General features: G+C 46.0%; 1 protein-coding gene across 1 annotated transcript in view; it reads left to right on the plus strand.

The window, feature by feature from the left end:
• COL23A1 (collagen type XXIII alpha 1 chain) overlaps positions 1–17667 on the plus strand; it is a 175990-nt gene that overhangs the window by 133947 nt on the left and 24376 nt on the right. The window contains exons 5-6 of the mRNA XM_051794203.1: positions 2884–2910; positions 17300–17326. Coding sequence (XP_051650163.1) covers positions 2884–2910; positions 17300–17326 — 54 coding nt within the window. The remainder of the gene's footprint in view (positions 1–2883; positions 2911–17299; positions 17327–17667) is intronic.

The following is a 17667-nucleotide window of genomic DNA, read 5'->3' on the forward strand; positions in this document are numbered from 1 at the left end:
AATTTATGGGGAAATAGTTGTTTGAAGGGGTAATAGTTGAAAATGTGTCAGCTCCTCCTTCCAAGTGTTCAGACGTGCTTTCGGCTGTGCCACCACATTCAAATCTGTTGTTCTCCTGCTGGTTTTGGAGTGAGAATTCATGTTTTGTTTGTACCCTCCAAGCTGCTGAGGGATTGTTAAAAAAAAAAAAGATTATGGGTATTAGGTGCTTCAAGTTTTCTATCTTTCTTCCCCCAGAAGGAGGAGGAGGAGGAGGGGAGGTACAGGCTGTTTGCAGCCACATTTCCTTCTCTGTCATTACAATAACAGAGATGTTTCTTCGTGGTGTTCTTTTCCTGTAGAGCCTCACTGGGCTAAAAGGGACTATTTTAGGAAAAATTAAATTTGGTTACTATTCCTGGGCTAGATCATTTCCAGTTCTGTAAATGTGTTTAAAAGCCAGAAGGTGATTGGGGATGTACTGGAAGTGTTGGGGTTGTAACAGCACCATGGCTTCGGTTCTCATGGGATCAGCAGCACTACCTGGGGGTTTAGTTAAGGGATTTCAGCCCTTTGAATTTTTGCTTCTATTTCAAGTTCGTTTTTTAATGTAAAGACTAAAGAGGGAGTTGAGCAAAATGATTATTTGGGCGGCTTTTGAAGGAGCAAATTGGGAGGTTGTGGAGAGCATCTGCTGGGGCTGAGCACAGACGAGTGGAGTCAGGGAGGCCTTTTGGGTGCTGGAGCTGGTCCCCACAGGGCTTCTACCTGGCACTTACTTATTTTTTTTCCCAATATGCCATTCATGCAATTTGGCTCTAATTATTTAAGAAAACAAGTAATTTCTCACTCAATGTCAGGTTACACGTGAAGAGGATACTGGGATGTTGCCTATTTAAAACTCCATATATACACCTTTTAAGGGACGTTTTCCTCTTGGCTGAAGTGCTTTGGCTTATTTAAAATGGATGTATTTGGCTGTTTTGGTTCTGCTTCTGCTCAGGGGCTGTTATCAGCCCACACGCAGCCGGCTGGGTTACACACACTGCCTCACGTGTGCTGTCTGGTCACGTTTATTGTATGTGATTTGACATAGGCAACATATGGTGCACTATTAATTTTTCTTTGTCTCTAGTTGGTTTCATTTCCTGGTTCCCACGGCACTATTGAATTGCAAACAGAGCACAGGGGAGATTTAACACAAACAAGACTTTTTTTAATCTTTTTTTTCCCCTCTCTCCCCTTGCCCTTCTTTAAAAGACAGCTCCTGGTTTAGTTCATTTTTGGTTCGGGGTTTTTTGCCTTTTTTTTTTTTTTCAATCCTGCTTTTTAGCATAAGCAGCATTTGTCAGAGACTTCTTTAAGCATAATATATAAGTCCTAGAACCCACAGAACCACAATGTTATTTTATTTCAGCAGTACTGTATTTATTAGTTTCCTTTGTTTCTTGATTTTGGCCATAAGGAATCAATTACTCCTTACATGTACAGCATCACACTGCTCAAACTTTATCCTCAATTCTGTTGTTCCCTAGTAGCAGTTGTTCTGGTATTTTATTTTTTTTTTTCTGTTATAATCTAGTTATGTGTATGAAATTACTAGAATTTGTGGTACAGGATTTGTGGCTGCTGTATGATTGATTGTCCTGTCTGTGAGTGAGGGGGTTTCTGCTCAGATATGCCATAAAAATCTCTGTTTCGGAGGGTATTAAAATCACATGCTGGGTAGGAAATTTCTACAATTGAAAGATAGACTTACCACAGACTGTAATTAAACATTTACAGTCCCAGATATTAGCAAACACATTATGTATTAGCGAGGGCTGGGCGTTACAAGTGTTTCCGATTTATCCGTGTGTGCTCCAGTGCCATACGTCTCCATAAAAATCTCACTGTACACTTTATCCCGAGACTGTAATTTGTTAAATAGGCGGTTGTCGAAGTCAACACTGTTTCTGGATGGATCAGGAGGGTGCTGCAGGAGGCATGAGAGGCTGCAGGGGCGCTCAGGGAAAGGGAGGGGGCTGTTCCATACCACGAGAGATGCCCGACTCCCGCAGCACGCTGACATAACCTGTGTTTGTGGTAGCAGATGACATTGCTGTACCAGCAACACGCTTTACTGCCTACTTGTGTACCAGCTAATACTTAACAGCTCCTTCCAGGGAGTCTGCCTTAGGTCTGGCTTGCAGCAGGCTCTGCTGTGGCTCACGGCATGTTTAACAGCAGCTCGGGCTGTAAACGCCTTTGGGAACCTCCCGAGGGGAGCAGAGAAGGTGAAATATCCTGAGTGGGCTGCGTTTTCTTCTGCTGATCTCGCAGGTGTTACTGGCAACTTGAGCAGGGTCTTTCCCCGTGGCATCAGCTGTGCTTTCTGCTTCATTGCAAAGTGAAGCAAAGCTTAGATGTGAGCTGGGAGAGCTGCATCCTGTGAGGAAACTGATGGATCTAAGAGGGGGAAACCTCTGAATCAAGTGCTGGAACAGGAGGTTGGAGCTCAGTGACTGCTGTCCTGGCCTCTGGCTCAGCAGCCACAGCCTCCCTGACCTCTCCCCAAACCTCTTGGTATCCCCATCCCAAGGCAGGTTTATGGCCAGGATCCAGCGTGTGCCGTGCACATCCCTGGCTCCAGGGGCAGCAGGGAGAGAGCACAGACAGCAGGGATGGGTGCGAGTTGGCAAAGCCCTCGGTAAGTAGCCAAAGGGGGGAGGCACGAGATGAAAATCTGGGCAAAATAAACTGTAGGTGTGACCATTGGGATAGGAAAATTGCCCCGAGAGGTTTCTCAGGAGTTCAGTGCCAGGGCTGGCTGGGGAGCTGATGGCCCCATGTCCTGCCTGCTGCTGTGTTCTCGTGCTGCTACAGATGCATTGACTGACTTGTCTCCCTTGTTCCCCCCCACAGGGGCAGTCAGGACGTGATGGTTACCCGGTAACTCCACCATTCCTTTTATTTTTATTCACTTCTAATCTGCTCTCTGTGGTCCTCTCAGTCTTTTCCCATGACTTGAATTTCTTCACCTTTTTTGAGTTCTTTTTTTTTTTTAATCCTCTTGCCTCCTTCTTTATCAGCAACAGCTTTTGAGGGATTTAGCCCTAAAAGGCAGAAGCCTGTGCAATAATGTTTATAGGGGTGAAATACTTGAGCCCTTTCATGGTGGTGTTCATGTTCTGACCTAAGAGTTCACTGGGTTGTGAAGTTAGTGAAGGCTTTGGGATTTGTCCCACTTGGAGCTGTAAGTGGCCAAATTTGAGGACACTGGTGAAAGAGCCTCAGGTATTGAGATAGATCCTCATTTACCCATCTCCAAAAATTTTTTCTGGGGAGTAGAGATGTCCTGCTGTGACATGCAGAAGGTGGGAGTCCTTATTCTAACTGGATCTCAAACCACAGGCTCTCATCTGGCTCCCCTCATCCCCACTAACGCACTTGGTTGGCCGTGGTGCTCCAGCTCCAAGGGGCCCAATGCTTGGTGTAATGGGTTGGTAAAAACCACTGCCTAGGTTCCCCATGTTCACAGCATGTTTCCATCTCTATTCCTGTTTTTTGAATGGGTGTAGCAAGTCCTGTACTGCCTGATGCTCTGGAAGGGGCTTCTTGGCTATCATAGCCTTCTCCGTTCTGTGCTTGATACACCTTTTTCTTTTTTTTCTTTTATTTTTTTTCCTCAAGGAGTGTGTCAGGAGAACTCCCTCCTTGTCTCTGCCACTTTGTGCCCTTCTGCCCAATTCTCCTTGAATGCCCAAACATCTGTTGAGTTTTACATGTGTTGTGGAGCTCAAGGGAGAAGGATTGGAAGGGAATTCCAGAGCTGTTTGCAGTTTTCACATCCCCTGGACCCCTGTGAGCCTCCCTGGGGAGGACAGCAGTGTTTCCCAGAAGGGGAGAGGTGGGAGATGGGGTTAATTCTGCAGAATAAACCTGTGCTGCCGTTGCATCCCTAACACAAAGGTACTGAGGACTTCACCAAATGATTTGGGTAAGTTTAGCGTGAGGGAGGAGCTGGAAGCCTGTGAGTGAGCAGGGCTGTTGGTGTCCAGGGAAGGGGTTTGTCTCCCTCAGGCGGTCCCTGCCCGCAGCAGCCCCGACCCCGGAGATGCTGGAGCAAGGAGGTTGTACAGATGCACCAGTGGTCTGCTGGAAAAAAAGATTTTGATTCATTGGAAATCAAGATGTGAGACTTGGCTCTAATGGGCTGTTTAACGGCAGTTTTAGGGGCTACTCAATCTCAGTTTTAGGGTGGCTTTTTGCCCCTGTGGGATGCGGTGAATCACTGCAGGATTAGCAGTGCCCATGGCAGGTTTGTCCCTTCTCCTCTGTCTCAGTCATATTCTGGCAAAGCCTGTGTGTGTGGTTTAGTTGTAGAGTTCTGAGAACCAGAAATGCTGGGAGAAAACTGTGACTGTTCCCTAGGACAGAGCACCATCACTGTCCCCATGGGCAGCCTGGCACTTTGCCCATCCCAGCTCCTGCTGGGGGTTTTTGGTGCTGCTCCAGCTTTCCTGGATAGTGTTGGGGACTGGCAGTGACTCTGTTGCCATGTCTGCACTGGGAAAATGGCAATAACATCCCCAAAAGTTTTTTCCTCTTATCTCTTACCCCCAGGACCTGCAGTCCAGGTGGGCTGTGGGGCTGGTCTTATTCCAGACTTTGAAACCCAGCAAACATTGAATTAATATATCCACATGGCTGTGGCTGCACTAATTACCTTTATCTAATGAGGAGGTGAGGATAATTGCGTTTCCAAACCAAGATGTATACCTGAAGGAGGAAACTAAACATAAAGCAGGCTTAAGAGTATTATTCAGCACAAGTATATGAACAGGTTTTATTACATCCAGTTGTGTAGTCAAACTGATTTAATTATTTAGTTCCCTTCAGGGTGATCAAATAAACTCTGAGCTGCTTCAGGAGGAGGATGTGGCACAAATGCAGAAGTTGTAGGTGGATATTAAATGGTGTTTGGTGTCAGGGATAGGTGTAGTGACACATTCATCCCTCGACTAGCAGTGCTTTGTTTGTAAGCTGCTGGTTTATAACTGAGCTGCAAACAAAGGAAGCTTTAAAGGGATGAAGTGATCCAGAGCTCTGGAAACGGGGCCAAAAGGGAAAACAGATTTTATAAGATGATTTCAGTATTTTTATACTCAACATCCTAAGAGGAGGGGTTTGTGCCCTACAATAAAACTTTACAGCAGAAACAGTTTTTTTTCTTTATGAAGTTCTGTAGGTTTATTATTATTTTTGAAACTCCAGAGAGGATTTAGTTTCTATTTTTAATCCTGTGGCATATTCTACTAACATCGCTGTAGCAGCTATGGAGAATGCTGGGATGTGCTGATCTTCTGGTTGTGTTTGATTTGGTTTTGACATCCCATTGATCATGGATCACAACACTTGCCTGTGTAATTTGCACTAAGTGTCAGTGATCATAAGCTCCTGGGTTTTAGGGTGCAAATCTGCTTAGTCTGAGAGCCTGCCTTGCTTCCTGCTCCTGAACTGGCAAGAATGGAAATGAATGCACCAGAGAGCAGCGAGGCTTTTACTCTTCTTTTATGCCAAAAACCCGATCTTGGAAGTTCCTTTTAGAGAAAATTACCTTGAATGACTTCTGCGGGGAAGAGCACTTTACCCCAAAGATGGAGGGGAACTGGCAGGTTGCTTTTCTCATCTGACATCTGAGTGGTCCTTCTTGCAGCACACCACGGTGTTCCTCTGGTTCTTTGTGCTGGTGGCTGGAGTGACACGTAGGTTTGCAGTGGATGGTGTCCTGGGGTGAACTGGCAGCGTTGCTGACTGAAAACTACAGCATAAATAGTTCTTTTATACAAGATTCACAGAATAATTGGTAGTTGCAGAATGGTTATGGGACTCCATTGATTCATGAGACAGGCATGGTCTCTGAGGAAAACACAGTGTTAAAAATGCAGGAGAATGAGCATCTCAGGAGAGAGAATGACAGTTTTCAGACAAGGTCCTGGGCAAACAGATCTACCTTTGGTTAGCCCTGCCTGGTGGTGTTGCTGTGTCTGCCAGCCCCTGCTCAGGAACATGCCTGTGGTTGTGGTGGTGGAGCCCTGGTCATCCTGTCTGTGGGCTCTACAGGGGTCCAGATGTGTGTTCAGTTCTTCCTGCTGCCGTGGAGGGATTTGCTGCAGGAGGGCCACCACCCACTGCTGGTTTAGCTGCATTTTTTTGGTGCTTCCCACGGCCACCTTTTCTGGTGAGATGACAGCAGCCTTTAGAACGAGGGAAATCTGGAGGACACCTTTAGCCTTTGCCGAAAGACCACCTGGCCCATCCCCAAAATGAAGCACAGCCCCAGGTTTGCACGAGAGCACGCTGGAAGAAGAGGAAAAGCAGATGTTGGTGGAAATGTGTTTCTTATTGGGCAGAACCAGGCGCTGGGGCCGGGATCCCCTGGGCCGTTGTCCCTCATGCTTTCAGAGGAGCACCCGTGCTGCAGAGTGGTTCCCCTCCCCTGGATGTGCCGTCAGTGCCTCAGCTTGTAGGGGTCACTTGTCCTGGTAAAGCCGGGAGGGGAGCCGGAGGATTGGCTGTGCAGGGGCTGCTGACGTGAGCAGGGCAGGCAGCTGTGTCTGGGTAGGAGGAAAAGGGGAAAACGAGGAGCAGATGGAAGAGCCGGGACGAGAGCTGAGCTCTGAGCTGACCTTTCAGAGCAGGGGGAGCTTCGCGTTACGTAGCTGTTCAATGGCATCAGACAATGTGAGGAGGGAGAAGCACTGCCCTGGGTACAAGAAAGACATTGAGACGCTGGAGGGTGTTCAGGGAAGGGCAACAGAGCTGGGGAAGGGCCTGGAGCATAAGACTGATGAGGAGAGGCTGAGGGAGCTGGGGGGGCTCAGCCTGGAGAAAAGGAGGCTCAGGAGGGGCCTTCTTGCTCTCTGCAACTCTCTGACTGGAGGGGGGAGCCAGGTGGGAACTGGTCTCTTCTCCCAGGGAACAAGTGACAGGACAAGAGGAGACAGCCTCAAGTTGCGCCAGGGGAGGTTTTGATTGGTTATTAGTAAAAATTCTTCACCAAAAAGGTTGCGAAGTGTTGGACCAGACCGGCCAGGGCAGTGGTGGAGTCACCATGCCTGGAGGGATTTAAAAGATATGTGGATTTGGTGCTTGTGGACACGATTTAGTGGTGACCTTGGCAGTGCTGGGTGATTGAACACAACAATCTTAGAGGTCTTTTCCAACCTGAATGTTTCTGTGATTCTAAGAGCAATGTTTGTGCACTGTTTTTAGCAGCCTTGCTCTCATCTCCTTCCCTGCCCCACACAGAGATGGTTCTATACTTGCCTTCAAACTACTCAACTCTCCTCCTACATGATATTTCTCCGCTTTCCCAGTGACATACTGCATTTGTGGTTCACTAGAACCCATTCCTTTCCCTCTTCCTGTCTACTGGAGAGGCCTTTTGAAGCCAAAGTCTCTGTTTCTTGAGTTTCATCTGCCTCTGCTACTCATCCCACCCTAAAATCAGTCTCAGCCTGCACTGCTACGTGACATCCCAAATGGAGGGTTGTCACTTGAAGTAGGAAGAAACCAAAAGAATGAAGTTGATTAATGAGGGGAATTACTTCATGTGCATGTCTTCATTAATAAAAAGCAGAGCAGGGAAGAGGCTTTGTAGGAAAAAAGCGCGATATGAAACAAGAGTTGTCTCCTATTTCATGCATTTTCTTTAGAATAGTAGGATTTATTTTTAGTTGAGCAGTGTGTTATTATACTCCTCCAGTGTATAATATTTGCCTTCTGAATTTTCTTAATCCTGGAAAAACCCAGGCATCATCCTGCCCATCTCTTGCCGCACTGGGAACTTTTTGGGAAGGCAGGGACAAAAGGCTTCACATTCTGCTTGTTTAGAAGTAATGCGGCTCGTTACTCAAAATAATGGAATATTGAGTATCCAGCTCTGGGGTCCCCAGCACAGGAAGGACATCAGCCTGTTGGAGTGAGTCCAGAGGAGACCACCAAAATAATTGGAGGGATAGAGCCCTCTCCTATCAGGAAAGGCTAAGAGAATTGGAATTCTTCAGCCTGGAAAAGAGAAGTTTTCAGGACGTCCTAATTGCAACCTTGCAGTACCTGAAGGGACGCAACAAGAAAGAAGTAGAAGAACTTCTTACAAGGACCTGTGGTGGCAGGACAAGGGGGGATGATTTCACACTGACAGAGGGCAGAGTTAGATTGGATGTTAGAAAGAAATTCTTTATTGTGAGAGTGGGGAGGCCCTGGCACAGGTTGCCCAGAGAAGCTGTGGCTGCCCCATCCCTGGAAGTGTCCAAAACCAGGTTGGACAGGGCTTGGAGCAACCTGGGCTAGTGGAAGGTGCCCCTGCCCTCAGTAGGGGAGTTGGAACGAGATGATCTTTAAAGTCCCTTCCTACCCAAACCATGTTATGGTTCTATGAGTAATTGCATCCTTTTCTAGTCACAGGTAACTACAGCAATATAATCAACTAATGGATTTATTGTGAAAGAGAATCGCAGCACAAGCATTGCTCAAGGCTGGCACTCCTTTTGGGGAATCATTGCTCAGTTGGAATGGAAATACTCTTATACAGGCTGTGTTCATGTATTTGTAGTCCAGGTCATGCTAAGGAGCTGTTGGAGCTATGCAGGTCAGCATCTCCAGAAACTTCTTTTAGGAGCCTTGGACAGGGAGCTGATGTATTCCTTTGGCTGCAGTGTTGAAAATCCAGTTATCCACTGAAGTCAGCTGTAACATATAAGCCAGAAATGAACTGGTAAGGATGGTAAAACTCTGGTTTTAATTAATTTTCGATACATAAATTGAAGCCAAATGTGTTTTTCTATGCTGATGTCTGTGAGAGGGTTGACGGAGCACATGTAGAAGGAAAGATGGTTCCCTAACTTGCAAGAACCCAGCACAGTGGAGCACTGGAACAGAGACTTTGATCACAGCTCTAGACCTTGGCCATAATCAGTGGAGTTCAAGGTTTTTTCCCCATTCAGCCGTTAAGGATTTCAGTTAGTGTGGGCAACTAAGCCAGGGAAAGTCTGTGCAAGCTTTTTGTGTGTGACCCATAAATGTATTATGAATGCAGACAGGATGAGGTGTGGGAAACGAGGAACACGTGCCTGAGCCTGTTGCTGGGGGCAGTTCCTCTGTGCCATTGTGGTTCCTCAGAGTTTACCAGAAAGCTCCAAAGCTCAGCCGAGCACTTTGGAAATGGCATCAACAGAAAACCAGATGTGACATTAAAAATAAACTACTTTTACGAGAGAACTGTAGAAGTAACTTAGAATTGAACTGCCTGATGACTCCATGTGTTGCCTCCATCTGTGCAATTATCTCCAAGTCCTGCTTGGGTGTGCTCAGGGTGCAGCCTGGGAGAGTGTCTTGTAGGAGTCCTGCATTGCTCTGTGCCCACACCAGAGCATCAGGCAGTGTTTTAACTCTTCAGGAGGGCTGCCAGAAATCCCATGTGAGATAGGGGAGACCGTGCTATGTGGTCAGATCTCATGGCATGTGTGGATCTCAAACTTTTCCTGGTTTTTTTTGTTGTTTTTTTTTTTTAGCAGTGGGCAGATGCTTTCCAGACCTTGGGTGGTAGCTCATGCACATACATGGATTGCCTGTACATCACATGGGTGTTTTGGCTGGTTGTGCATCACTGGACTTGGGTAGTTTCAAATACTGTGTCGTGTGATGAAGGTTTCTGTTGCTAAGGTATTTAGTTTTCTTAGCCAGGTTAATCAAGGTCATAATTGTAATTTAGGGTTCAGTTGTGTGTTTGTTCTCAGTAGTATCTTCACTCACAGATATTCAGACTTCAAGGAGGATCTCCTGTGTGTGAAGTCATCTGCACACATACCTCTCCCAGTAAGGGCCCAAAAGACAGAAGTTACAAACATTCATTTTACAAGGTAAACTTTGTAGTTCCAGTCTTTTTAATTTTATTTTAATATCAGTTTTGTGGCCAATTCACATAATTATTTGCCCAGAGGGAAAGCCCTCTTTAAACAGGGAAAGCAGATCCACTGTGTTTTCCTGCTACATCCATTTACTGGCTCTCTGATGTGGAAACAACAATGATTTTGTGAAGACCAGCTCTTCGTGGCAGCACTTTATTTTCCTTTTGAATTTGTGCTAATCCTTCCACAGGGATAATAAAAATTGTCTTATATCCCACCCAGTAGAGGAATTGCAGATGCATTTTTTTTTTTTATCCTCTGTGATTCCAGTGGTTCTGGATCAGGACAAGAGAGGAGAGGGCCTGGTGAAGGTGCTGACAGCAATGGCAAGGAGAACTTTGCTGCCTAAATCACCCAGGCAAGGCAGGGATTTGGTTTCTGGCTTCTTTTGCTGCTTTTCCTCTGGTTCCCTGCTTTGATTGTGAGTGCAGCTGGTGGATCTGCATCTCTCTCTCCAGTACATTTGGGCACAGCTGTGTGGTACTGAGGCTTGGTGTGTAGGCTGAGAGACACTGAGGAAAACTTGGAAGTCTGCTCATTAGCCACCAAAGAGAGGTAATCCAAACAGCAGCTGTCAGCCAGGACTGACACTGCTGAGGAAAGAACATAAAGTCAGTAAGTTGCTGAAGTGTTTGTTTGAAATGCCAATGTTCTTCCAAAGCCATTGCTTACCAACTTAAAAATTGCGTTCCCACCACAGAGGCCATCTCCTCTCGTAGCTGGACATTAAAAAAAATAAATCCAAAGCCCCACTGGACATCAGATCTTGAAGCAAGCAGTTGCACAGGACACATGGAACTGATTTAAACCTCAGAAACCTTGGGGAAGTCAGGGGACTCTTTCTTTCCTGAAAGCACTCTGTTGTTTTGGAAGAAAACTGGTGCAATGTGATGCACAGACGAGTGAGCTCGTGCCTCTGGATTGGTGCTCGGCAGCAGATAAGGTGAGCTGGCACATCTGCCCGGGAATCACTGCAGTTCATGTCAGGAGTGGACAAACTGGCTCTCTTTTGGCATCTCCAAGTGACATTCCTCAAAAAGCCAAGCAGTGCCCCGTGCAGCTCCAGCCCAGTGTTTTTTTCCCACCCCTCTGCACCAGTCAGTGTTAGATTTGATTCCAGACGATTTTCTTGAGCGTCTTTGAGAAGACATCCAGCAAAACAAGGAGGGAGCTCTGTGCACAGGTGGAAGAAGGCACATCTTGTGGTTAAGGAAGAGGCAGCTCCTGCAGGGGAAAAGGTCCCTTATCTCCACTTGAAACCCTGATGAACGTGGTTGTCATGTCTGGAAGACAGCTGGGAACTGAAGTGCTCTGGTGAGGCCACGCTGGAGATGCAAAGCAGGGGCTGAACAGCGGACAGGGCCCAAAAGCATTCTGAGGATAGGGCTTGTGTTTGTTTTCTCTGGGATTTGTTTGTTTGTTTGTTTGTTTCCCAAGGATTTCAGAAATGCTGGAAGCATCCGTGCCCTGTGGAAGGGAGATGGGCTCTCACAGCCCCTGGACGCCCAGCAGGGACCAGCCCAGCTCCCTTGCAGAGCCCCAACGTCTGGTTTGCATTATGGATGAAGTTTTTAGCAAATTACTGCTCCTTTCTGCTCCGTTTCCATCAAAGAATGGGCAGAGGCCTCCCAGGAGTCTGAGGACAGATCTTTTTTTTGGAATAGAGCACAGATTTGTGAGGGTTGTTTTTTTTTGGTTGCCTTGTTAACACACACTTGGCTCTTATCAGGCTGCTCTGCATCGTTTACCTGATGCCTCTGTTGGGGGATTTATTGCTGGCAGCCCGGACTGTGGGACATGATTCCCTCTGGAGAATTGTTTCAGAGGAGATTTTGAGGCTTTGGTGATGCTGAGCCCCTCCAGATCCTGTGGGCAATGCATGGGATGTGCTCAGGTGGTCTTTTTGGAAAGAAATTTGGGAGAGGGGTGAGAGCTGCTGCAGCTGGAGGACTCTGTGGGCAGGGGGGACTCAGCTCATCCCACTGCCCAGAGCAGCCCTTTTAGGATCTCCCCCGAGGCTGGAGTTGGATGTTACATGTAGAGCTGTGGTTTGCAGGGAGATGGATTTTGGGAACCCCGTAATTGCCATTCCTTGTAAAAAGAAATAGTGTTTTTTAGCTGAATAAGGAGAGCCTGGCTCTGAGGCCAGGCAGGATGCGGCCTGCATGTGTAAATTATTTCCAAATGAAAACAATTAGTCTTGCAAACATTAAAAAATAATCATGTCCCATGAACATTGTTGTTTAGTGCTTGGAAGAAAATTGCAGAAGCTGTTTGGTTTTTTGATTGGGTTTTTTTTTCCCCCTAAACAATGCAAAAACTGTCACCTAGTAATGAAAAAGTGGTTTTCTGGTTTGCATGTAGTCATGGAGCAAAAGGGAATTTGTACTTGAAAATACTGAAATATCTTTTTTCGAAAGAAAGAGACAGAGGAAATTATTAGCAAAGGATTTTTAATAATGTTGTTCTTGCTGAAAAACTATTATTTTTAAGTGCAGGGCTGTTCCCCTGTGCAGCAGTCCCATCCCATTCTGGTGAGGCCATCCATGCTATATAAAGTTAAACATGAAACTATCATGATATAAGTTATCTTAATGCTTAAATATGACAGCTCCTGGTCCATTGCTGTGTTGTGCTGCAGACTAACATGATTTTGGGGTCTCACACCAGTGACCCAGAGGTCAGGGCTGAGGCAGGAGGAACCTCCCACCAAGGATTTGTCCAGGCTCACAGCAGTGTGTGTGGAGGATAATTCCTTATATGACCAATTCCATACCCTTCACAGGTCTTTAAAACAGTAGTAAATTTATTTATGATCATAAATAATAATGATAAATAGTAAAATATAAAAAATATTTACTATATTAAAATGCAATAACTTAAATGCATTTAGAAGGTCAAATGTTTACTGTAGCAGAGGTGGTATTGCATGGAGTAGAAATGTGTTATTTTATAAGGGTTAATGGTCCTTCTGCACCTGAAGGCTTCAGGGAGGGAGGAGGGGGTAGCAGCAACTGGGGGTGAGGTGACATGCCAGAGCATGTCTCTTGTACTCAGCTTATTCCCAGTTGGTGCCAGTGAATCTCAGCTGCTCTTTAGAGGACTCGCAGCTCATTCTTCATTTCCCAGTGCCTTTTCTCCCCTTTCCCTTCAGCTGGGAAGCTGGGAACAGCCACAGCCACCTGGCTGCCTTCCTGCACTTTCCTTGTGACGGGTCTGGCAGGGCAGGCTTGGCCACAGCTTTTGCCAGAGCTTTCTTCTCACACAAAAATGTGCCAAGGAACCGCACTGCCAGCAGACACTGTCCCGCCCCGAGGATTTACAGCGTGGCCTATAGGAAGGGATGGTCCCTGTTCCCTGGCTCTGCTGCAGACCATGCTGCCTAATGACCCAGGGCCCTTCCCAGGGATACTAAAATATCGTCATGCTCTTTTGTTCTGACACTTTCCTCCTCCTTAAAATGTAAGATTTTACCCCTTTTTGAAACCACAGAGACAGAGATTGAAAGGCAGCCCTTTGAGCTTGTTAAAATTTGACTGCAGGGTTCCTTCCGACCCCTCTGCTAATTTTTAGCAGAGCAGGAAACATTAAAAATAACCATGAGAGAAGATTTCCAAACTCAGAAGGATTGTCCTCTTAATAATTTCTGGCTTTGTTTTCACTAGATATTTCCCTCCCTTTAAAATTTTTGTGACATTGTTAGAGCAAGTACCTCCCTGCCAGCAGCAGGAAGGGCACTGGAGGAGGAAGGCAGAGGGCCAGGTAGCCAGGCTGGCACCTCTGCTTGCTCTGAGCCAGAGGTGAGTGATATATGTGGGAAATGCTTATTATTTATTGGAAGAGCTTTTGCATGTGAATCAGAGCTTGCAAGCTCCCCATCGTCCTTTTTTGGTGAACTCAAAGCTGTCCTCAAGCCTTCAGCTGATCTCAGCAATGGGTGAACATCATTTTTGCAAAGAGGGGTGGCATTTTGGTGCTATATATCAAGAATTCTGAGCTCCTACTGTGAAACAAAATGAAGAAAAATATTGGAATTTGTTTTCAAACATATCTAAATGTAGCCCCTTACTCTGAAGTTGAAATATTGTGTGGCCAAACCAAGGCATGCATGGAGAGTACATGATGTAGTAACAAGCTCTGCTCAAGCTCCAGCTGAGAGCTGTCTGCATTCTCAGCATCGTGATATATGTTATTAAGATGTCATTAAATAATATATCATTAGTGTATACCATAAAATATTTATCATTGTACAAATAATGTCCTCACCCAGGTGATGGCAGAGGGGAATGCACCACTGGATCTTTATTCCCACAGGAACACCACGTGCCTACGTAACTCTCTGTGAGGGGTCAAACCATGGCATGTGGTTGCAATTGTCACTCCCCCCTGCCCCATTCACCAGCTCTCCCTGCTAACCCATCAGTGTCATCTTCCTCAAAGCACCCAGATCAATGTATTTTGTCCCACTTGGCCAGTGCACTGATGGGTTTGGTCAGGATTGTGTTTTGGAGGAAATTGGTTGAATTTTTTCCTCTGCCTTGTCTTAAAGCATCAGGTTTGTGCTGGGCAGAAAATTCATCCCCCCTTGAAGTAGTGAGCACTGAATTATGTGAAGTGTGATCACTGTGTGTGTGATTTAAAGACTTGTGATCAAGAGTGGGTGAAGGATGAGTGAAATTTGCCCCAGGGCAAAAAGCACAGCACAAAGCCACAGTGAAGCTTTCCCTTACTTGGGGTGTCCAGAAAACTCACCTTTTTCATAGACTTTGTGCTGGTTGTTTAAGTGAAAGTGATTTTTGTTTTTTGAGTGGGGGAATGTGGGGTTACTCGTTGTTTTCCTGTTCCTTGTTTATTAAATAAATTGAAGATTGCTTAATCTTTAATTAAAATGACGTGGAGGAGGATTCAAATGAAAGACAATAATGATCTCAACACATGGGTACTCCTGAGATTTACAAGGAGTCAAGTCAGCCCAGATTTCAGATGCTTTCTCCTACTCTACTCATGCAATCCCCTGGCTCCTCTCAGGAGCCCTGCCTTGCTCACACAGACATTTGGCTGGGCAGGTAGAGCAGAGACAATTAAATCCCCAGCCCAGACTAACAAGACATTTAAAAGTCTGTGTTAGTCTTGTCCATTCAGTGCCATGGCTGGCCAGGAGCCCCTTTGAAACCCTGATGGATATTGTTTCTCTCAAGCATTAAATACTTTCCCTTAAACAAACATCCTCTGAATAGGCCATTGTTTTTCCTTCTGGATGTCCTTTTGTGGACTGATACAAGAATAGCTAAAAGCTGATGAATTGGTATTGTATATTAGAAATAAATAAAATCTGGGACTTCTACTCCTCTGAGAAGTTGAATGTGCAGCCAGTTCTCTGCTCAGGTCCCATGTCTTGCCCTCTGGAGGACAGGGAGTTGCTGGTGAATCACCTCAAACAATCATAGTTTCAGAAAAGAAGCTCCATGGACCTGATGCCTTTCCCAGGTGTTATAATCCAAGCAACTGAGGTTCAATAAAGTAGGGAGGAGGCATTGGGGAAGAAGAAGTAGTTTGGTTGTGACCTGCAAGCCTTTGCTTGCTGACAGACACAACTGCTTTATTTGTATTGTTCATTACTGCTACTTGCACTGGTAGCTCCTTATGAGAAATAATACACATCACATGGTGAATGTAAACTGTGTTTGATAACTTCAGAAATCTCATGTGTGTAAAGAAATGCCCATTTATTTTCAAGTGAACTTCTCTCATACAGGTGCCCCAGCCCTTATGACCAAGGTACTGATGCCCTACCCAGGGTTCAGCCACCTGGATTTACCTCTTTCCTAACAGAGCTGTGTCCCCCAGGATTTCCTATTCCATAGCCATTACAGACTGATTTATTCCTTGTTAATGGCTGTGAGCTGGAAGGATGCTCTTTTTAGTGCAGCCATTGGCCTCCTCTTACACACCTTTGTCTCTTTTGTCCAATTTCCCCATCACAGATAGAAGCTAAACTAAAAATGAGTCACCCTAATCAGTTCCCTAAGAAATACAGAGACCTTTGGTGCTTTAGCCTTGTGTTGTCCCACAGTCCAAACTATGTTTGCTTTGGTAGATCCCCCCAGCTGACAGGGTTGTATTGTGGGAGATGTTTCAGCCCAGCATGTTGGAAGGAGGATGTGCAAGCACAGCCCTTGGATTTGCCATAGGTAGGGGACAAGAACAAGGCTGGGTTGGGTTTGAGCTCACCAGAGCTGGGCTGTGGTGTTGGGTCAGACTTTGCCACAGGGACACTGATCCCTCCAGGGTGGATCCTTGCCCAGGGAAGCACGGGAGCACACGTTGGAAATCTGGGTGTGAAAGCTTTGACCGAGGGCTTTGCTGACTCGCAACCATCGTGCTGTGTCTCTTCAGGGACAGTTTGCAGGGCTAAGCCTTCTTTGGGCTTAAATGAGGAAAGGTGTTAGGTTTGTGGATTGGTGGGGATTCAGTTCTGGGATTTACCGTAACTTGGGGGTGTTTCTTCATCCCCAAGTGCCTGTGTGCCAGCTGCAGCTGAGGGCAGGGGCAGCTTAGAGCACCTGTGCTTCCTCCCCACACACATCCCTTCTCAAAAGCAAAGTCTCCTATGGCCCAACACGGTCAGTGGCTTCACATTAATTAAGGGCATAAATGCCAGAGATGGCAGGGAAATAACCATTTTTCATGTTGATTTACCAGGCAGCAGCCCTAGGAAGGGGAGACCTGGGGAAGAACTGGGGTAACCAAGTGCTTGGTCTTGCAGTTACAAATGCACTTGCAGCTTTGTGTCACTGCAGACAAGCAAAGCACAGAGCTGTCAGCCCGTGGGGCAGATGCACCTTCCCTTTCTCCACAGCAAGAAACCTCTTTCCATCAGTGAGACTTTACTGAGAGTGATGGCTGATACCATCACCCATCACATCTTGGGTAAATTGGTAGAGATTCAGCAAGTCCTTCGGCAAAAACAAATGGTTCAGGTCCGAGGTTGATGTGAATCACTCGTGGATCTGCTCCGTTTACCCAAATCAGGGGTGTTTTACTGCTACTCCTTTTGACTTTACAAGCCTCAGGGAGTCCCAAGTGTTGTGCCAGGGCACTGTCACCTCATCCCTGTCACTAATCCTGTCGCTTCCTTTCACGCTCCTTCATAATCTGCAAATTGTTTGATGCCTCTTACTGTACTTCCCTGAAACCTTCCTGCTGGATTGCATGGATGAAGGATTAGGTATATCATAGAATCATAGCCAAAGATTGTGCTATACGTAAGTAGAGCCTCTTTCAGAGCATGCCTGATATTGTTGTGTTTGTAAATTGATCATTTATTTATGTATTTTAATAATACTCTCTTTTCCTTCCTTTTCCAGGGGCCTCTTGGTTTGGATGGCAAACCAGTAAGTAGCACCAGGTGCCAAATATAGCATGTCTTTGCTCGTGCTGCTCTGCAATAAATATTCAGAATGTCAACTACTACTCGTTTATTACTACATATATAACAGTTTAAGGGAGAAAATTGTATTTGGGAAATAGCTCCACGGTCTGTAACACATGCAAGTTTGAATTCTGAGCCAGGGCTGGCCAGCACAGCTATAGGTGACCTTTTTTTTTTTACCTGTCAGCTCATCTCAGCTGCTTCTTCCCCTCCTGTGCCAGCTCAGTGAGCAGAAACTGCAGATGGGCATCAGGCCAAATTTGGGAAATAATCTCCAGTAGCATATTCAAAGAAGCAAAGTCA

Source organism: Manacus candei, unplaced genomic scaffold (assembly GCF_025592945.1).
Source record: "Manacus candei isolate 608988 ecotype Guabito, Panama unplaced genomic scaffold, ASM2559294v1 h1tg000037l, whole genome shotgun sequence".
Classification (NCBI taxonomy): domain Eukaryota; kingdom Metazoa; phylum Chordata; class Aves; order Passeriformes; family Pipridae; genus Manacus; species Manacus candei.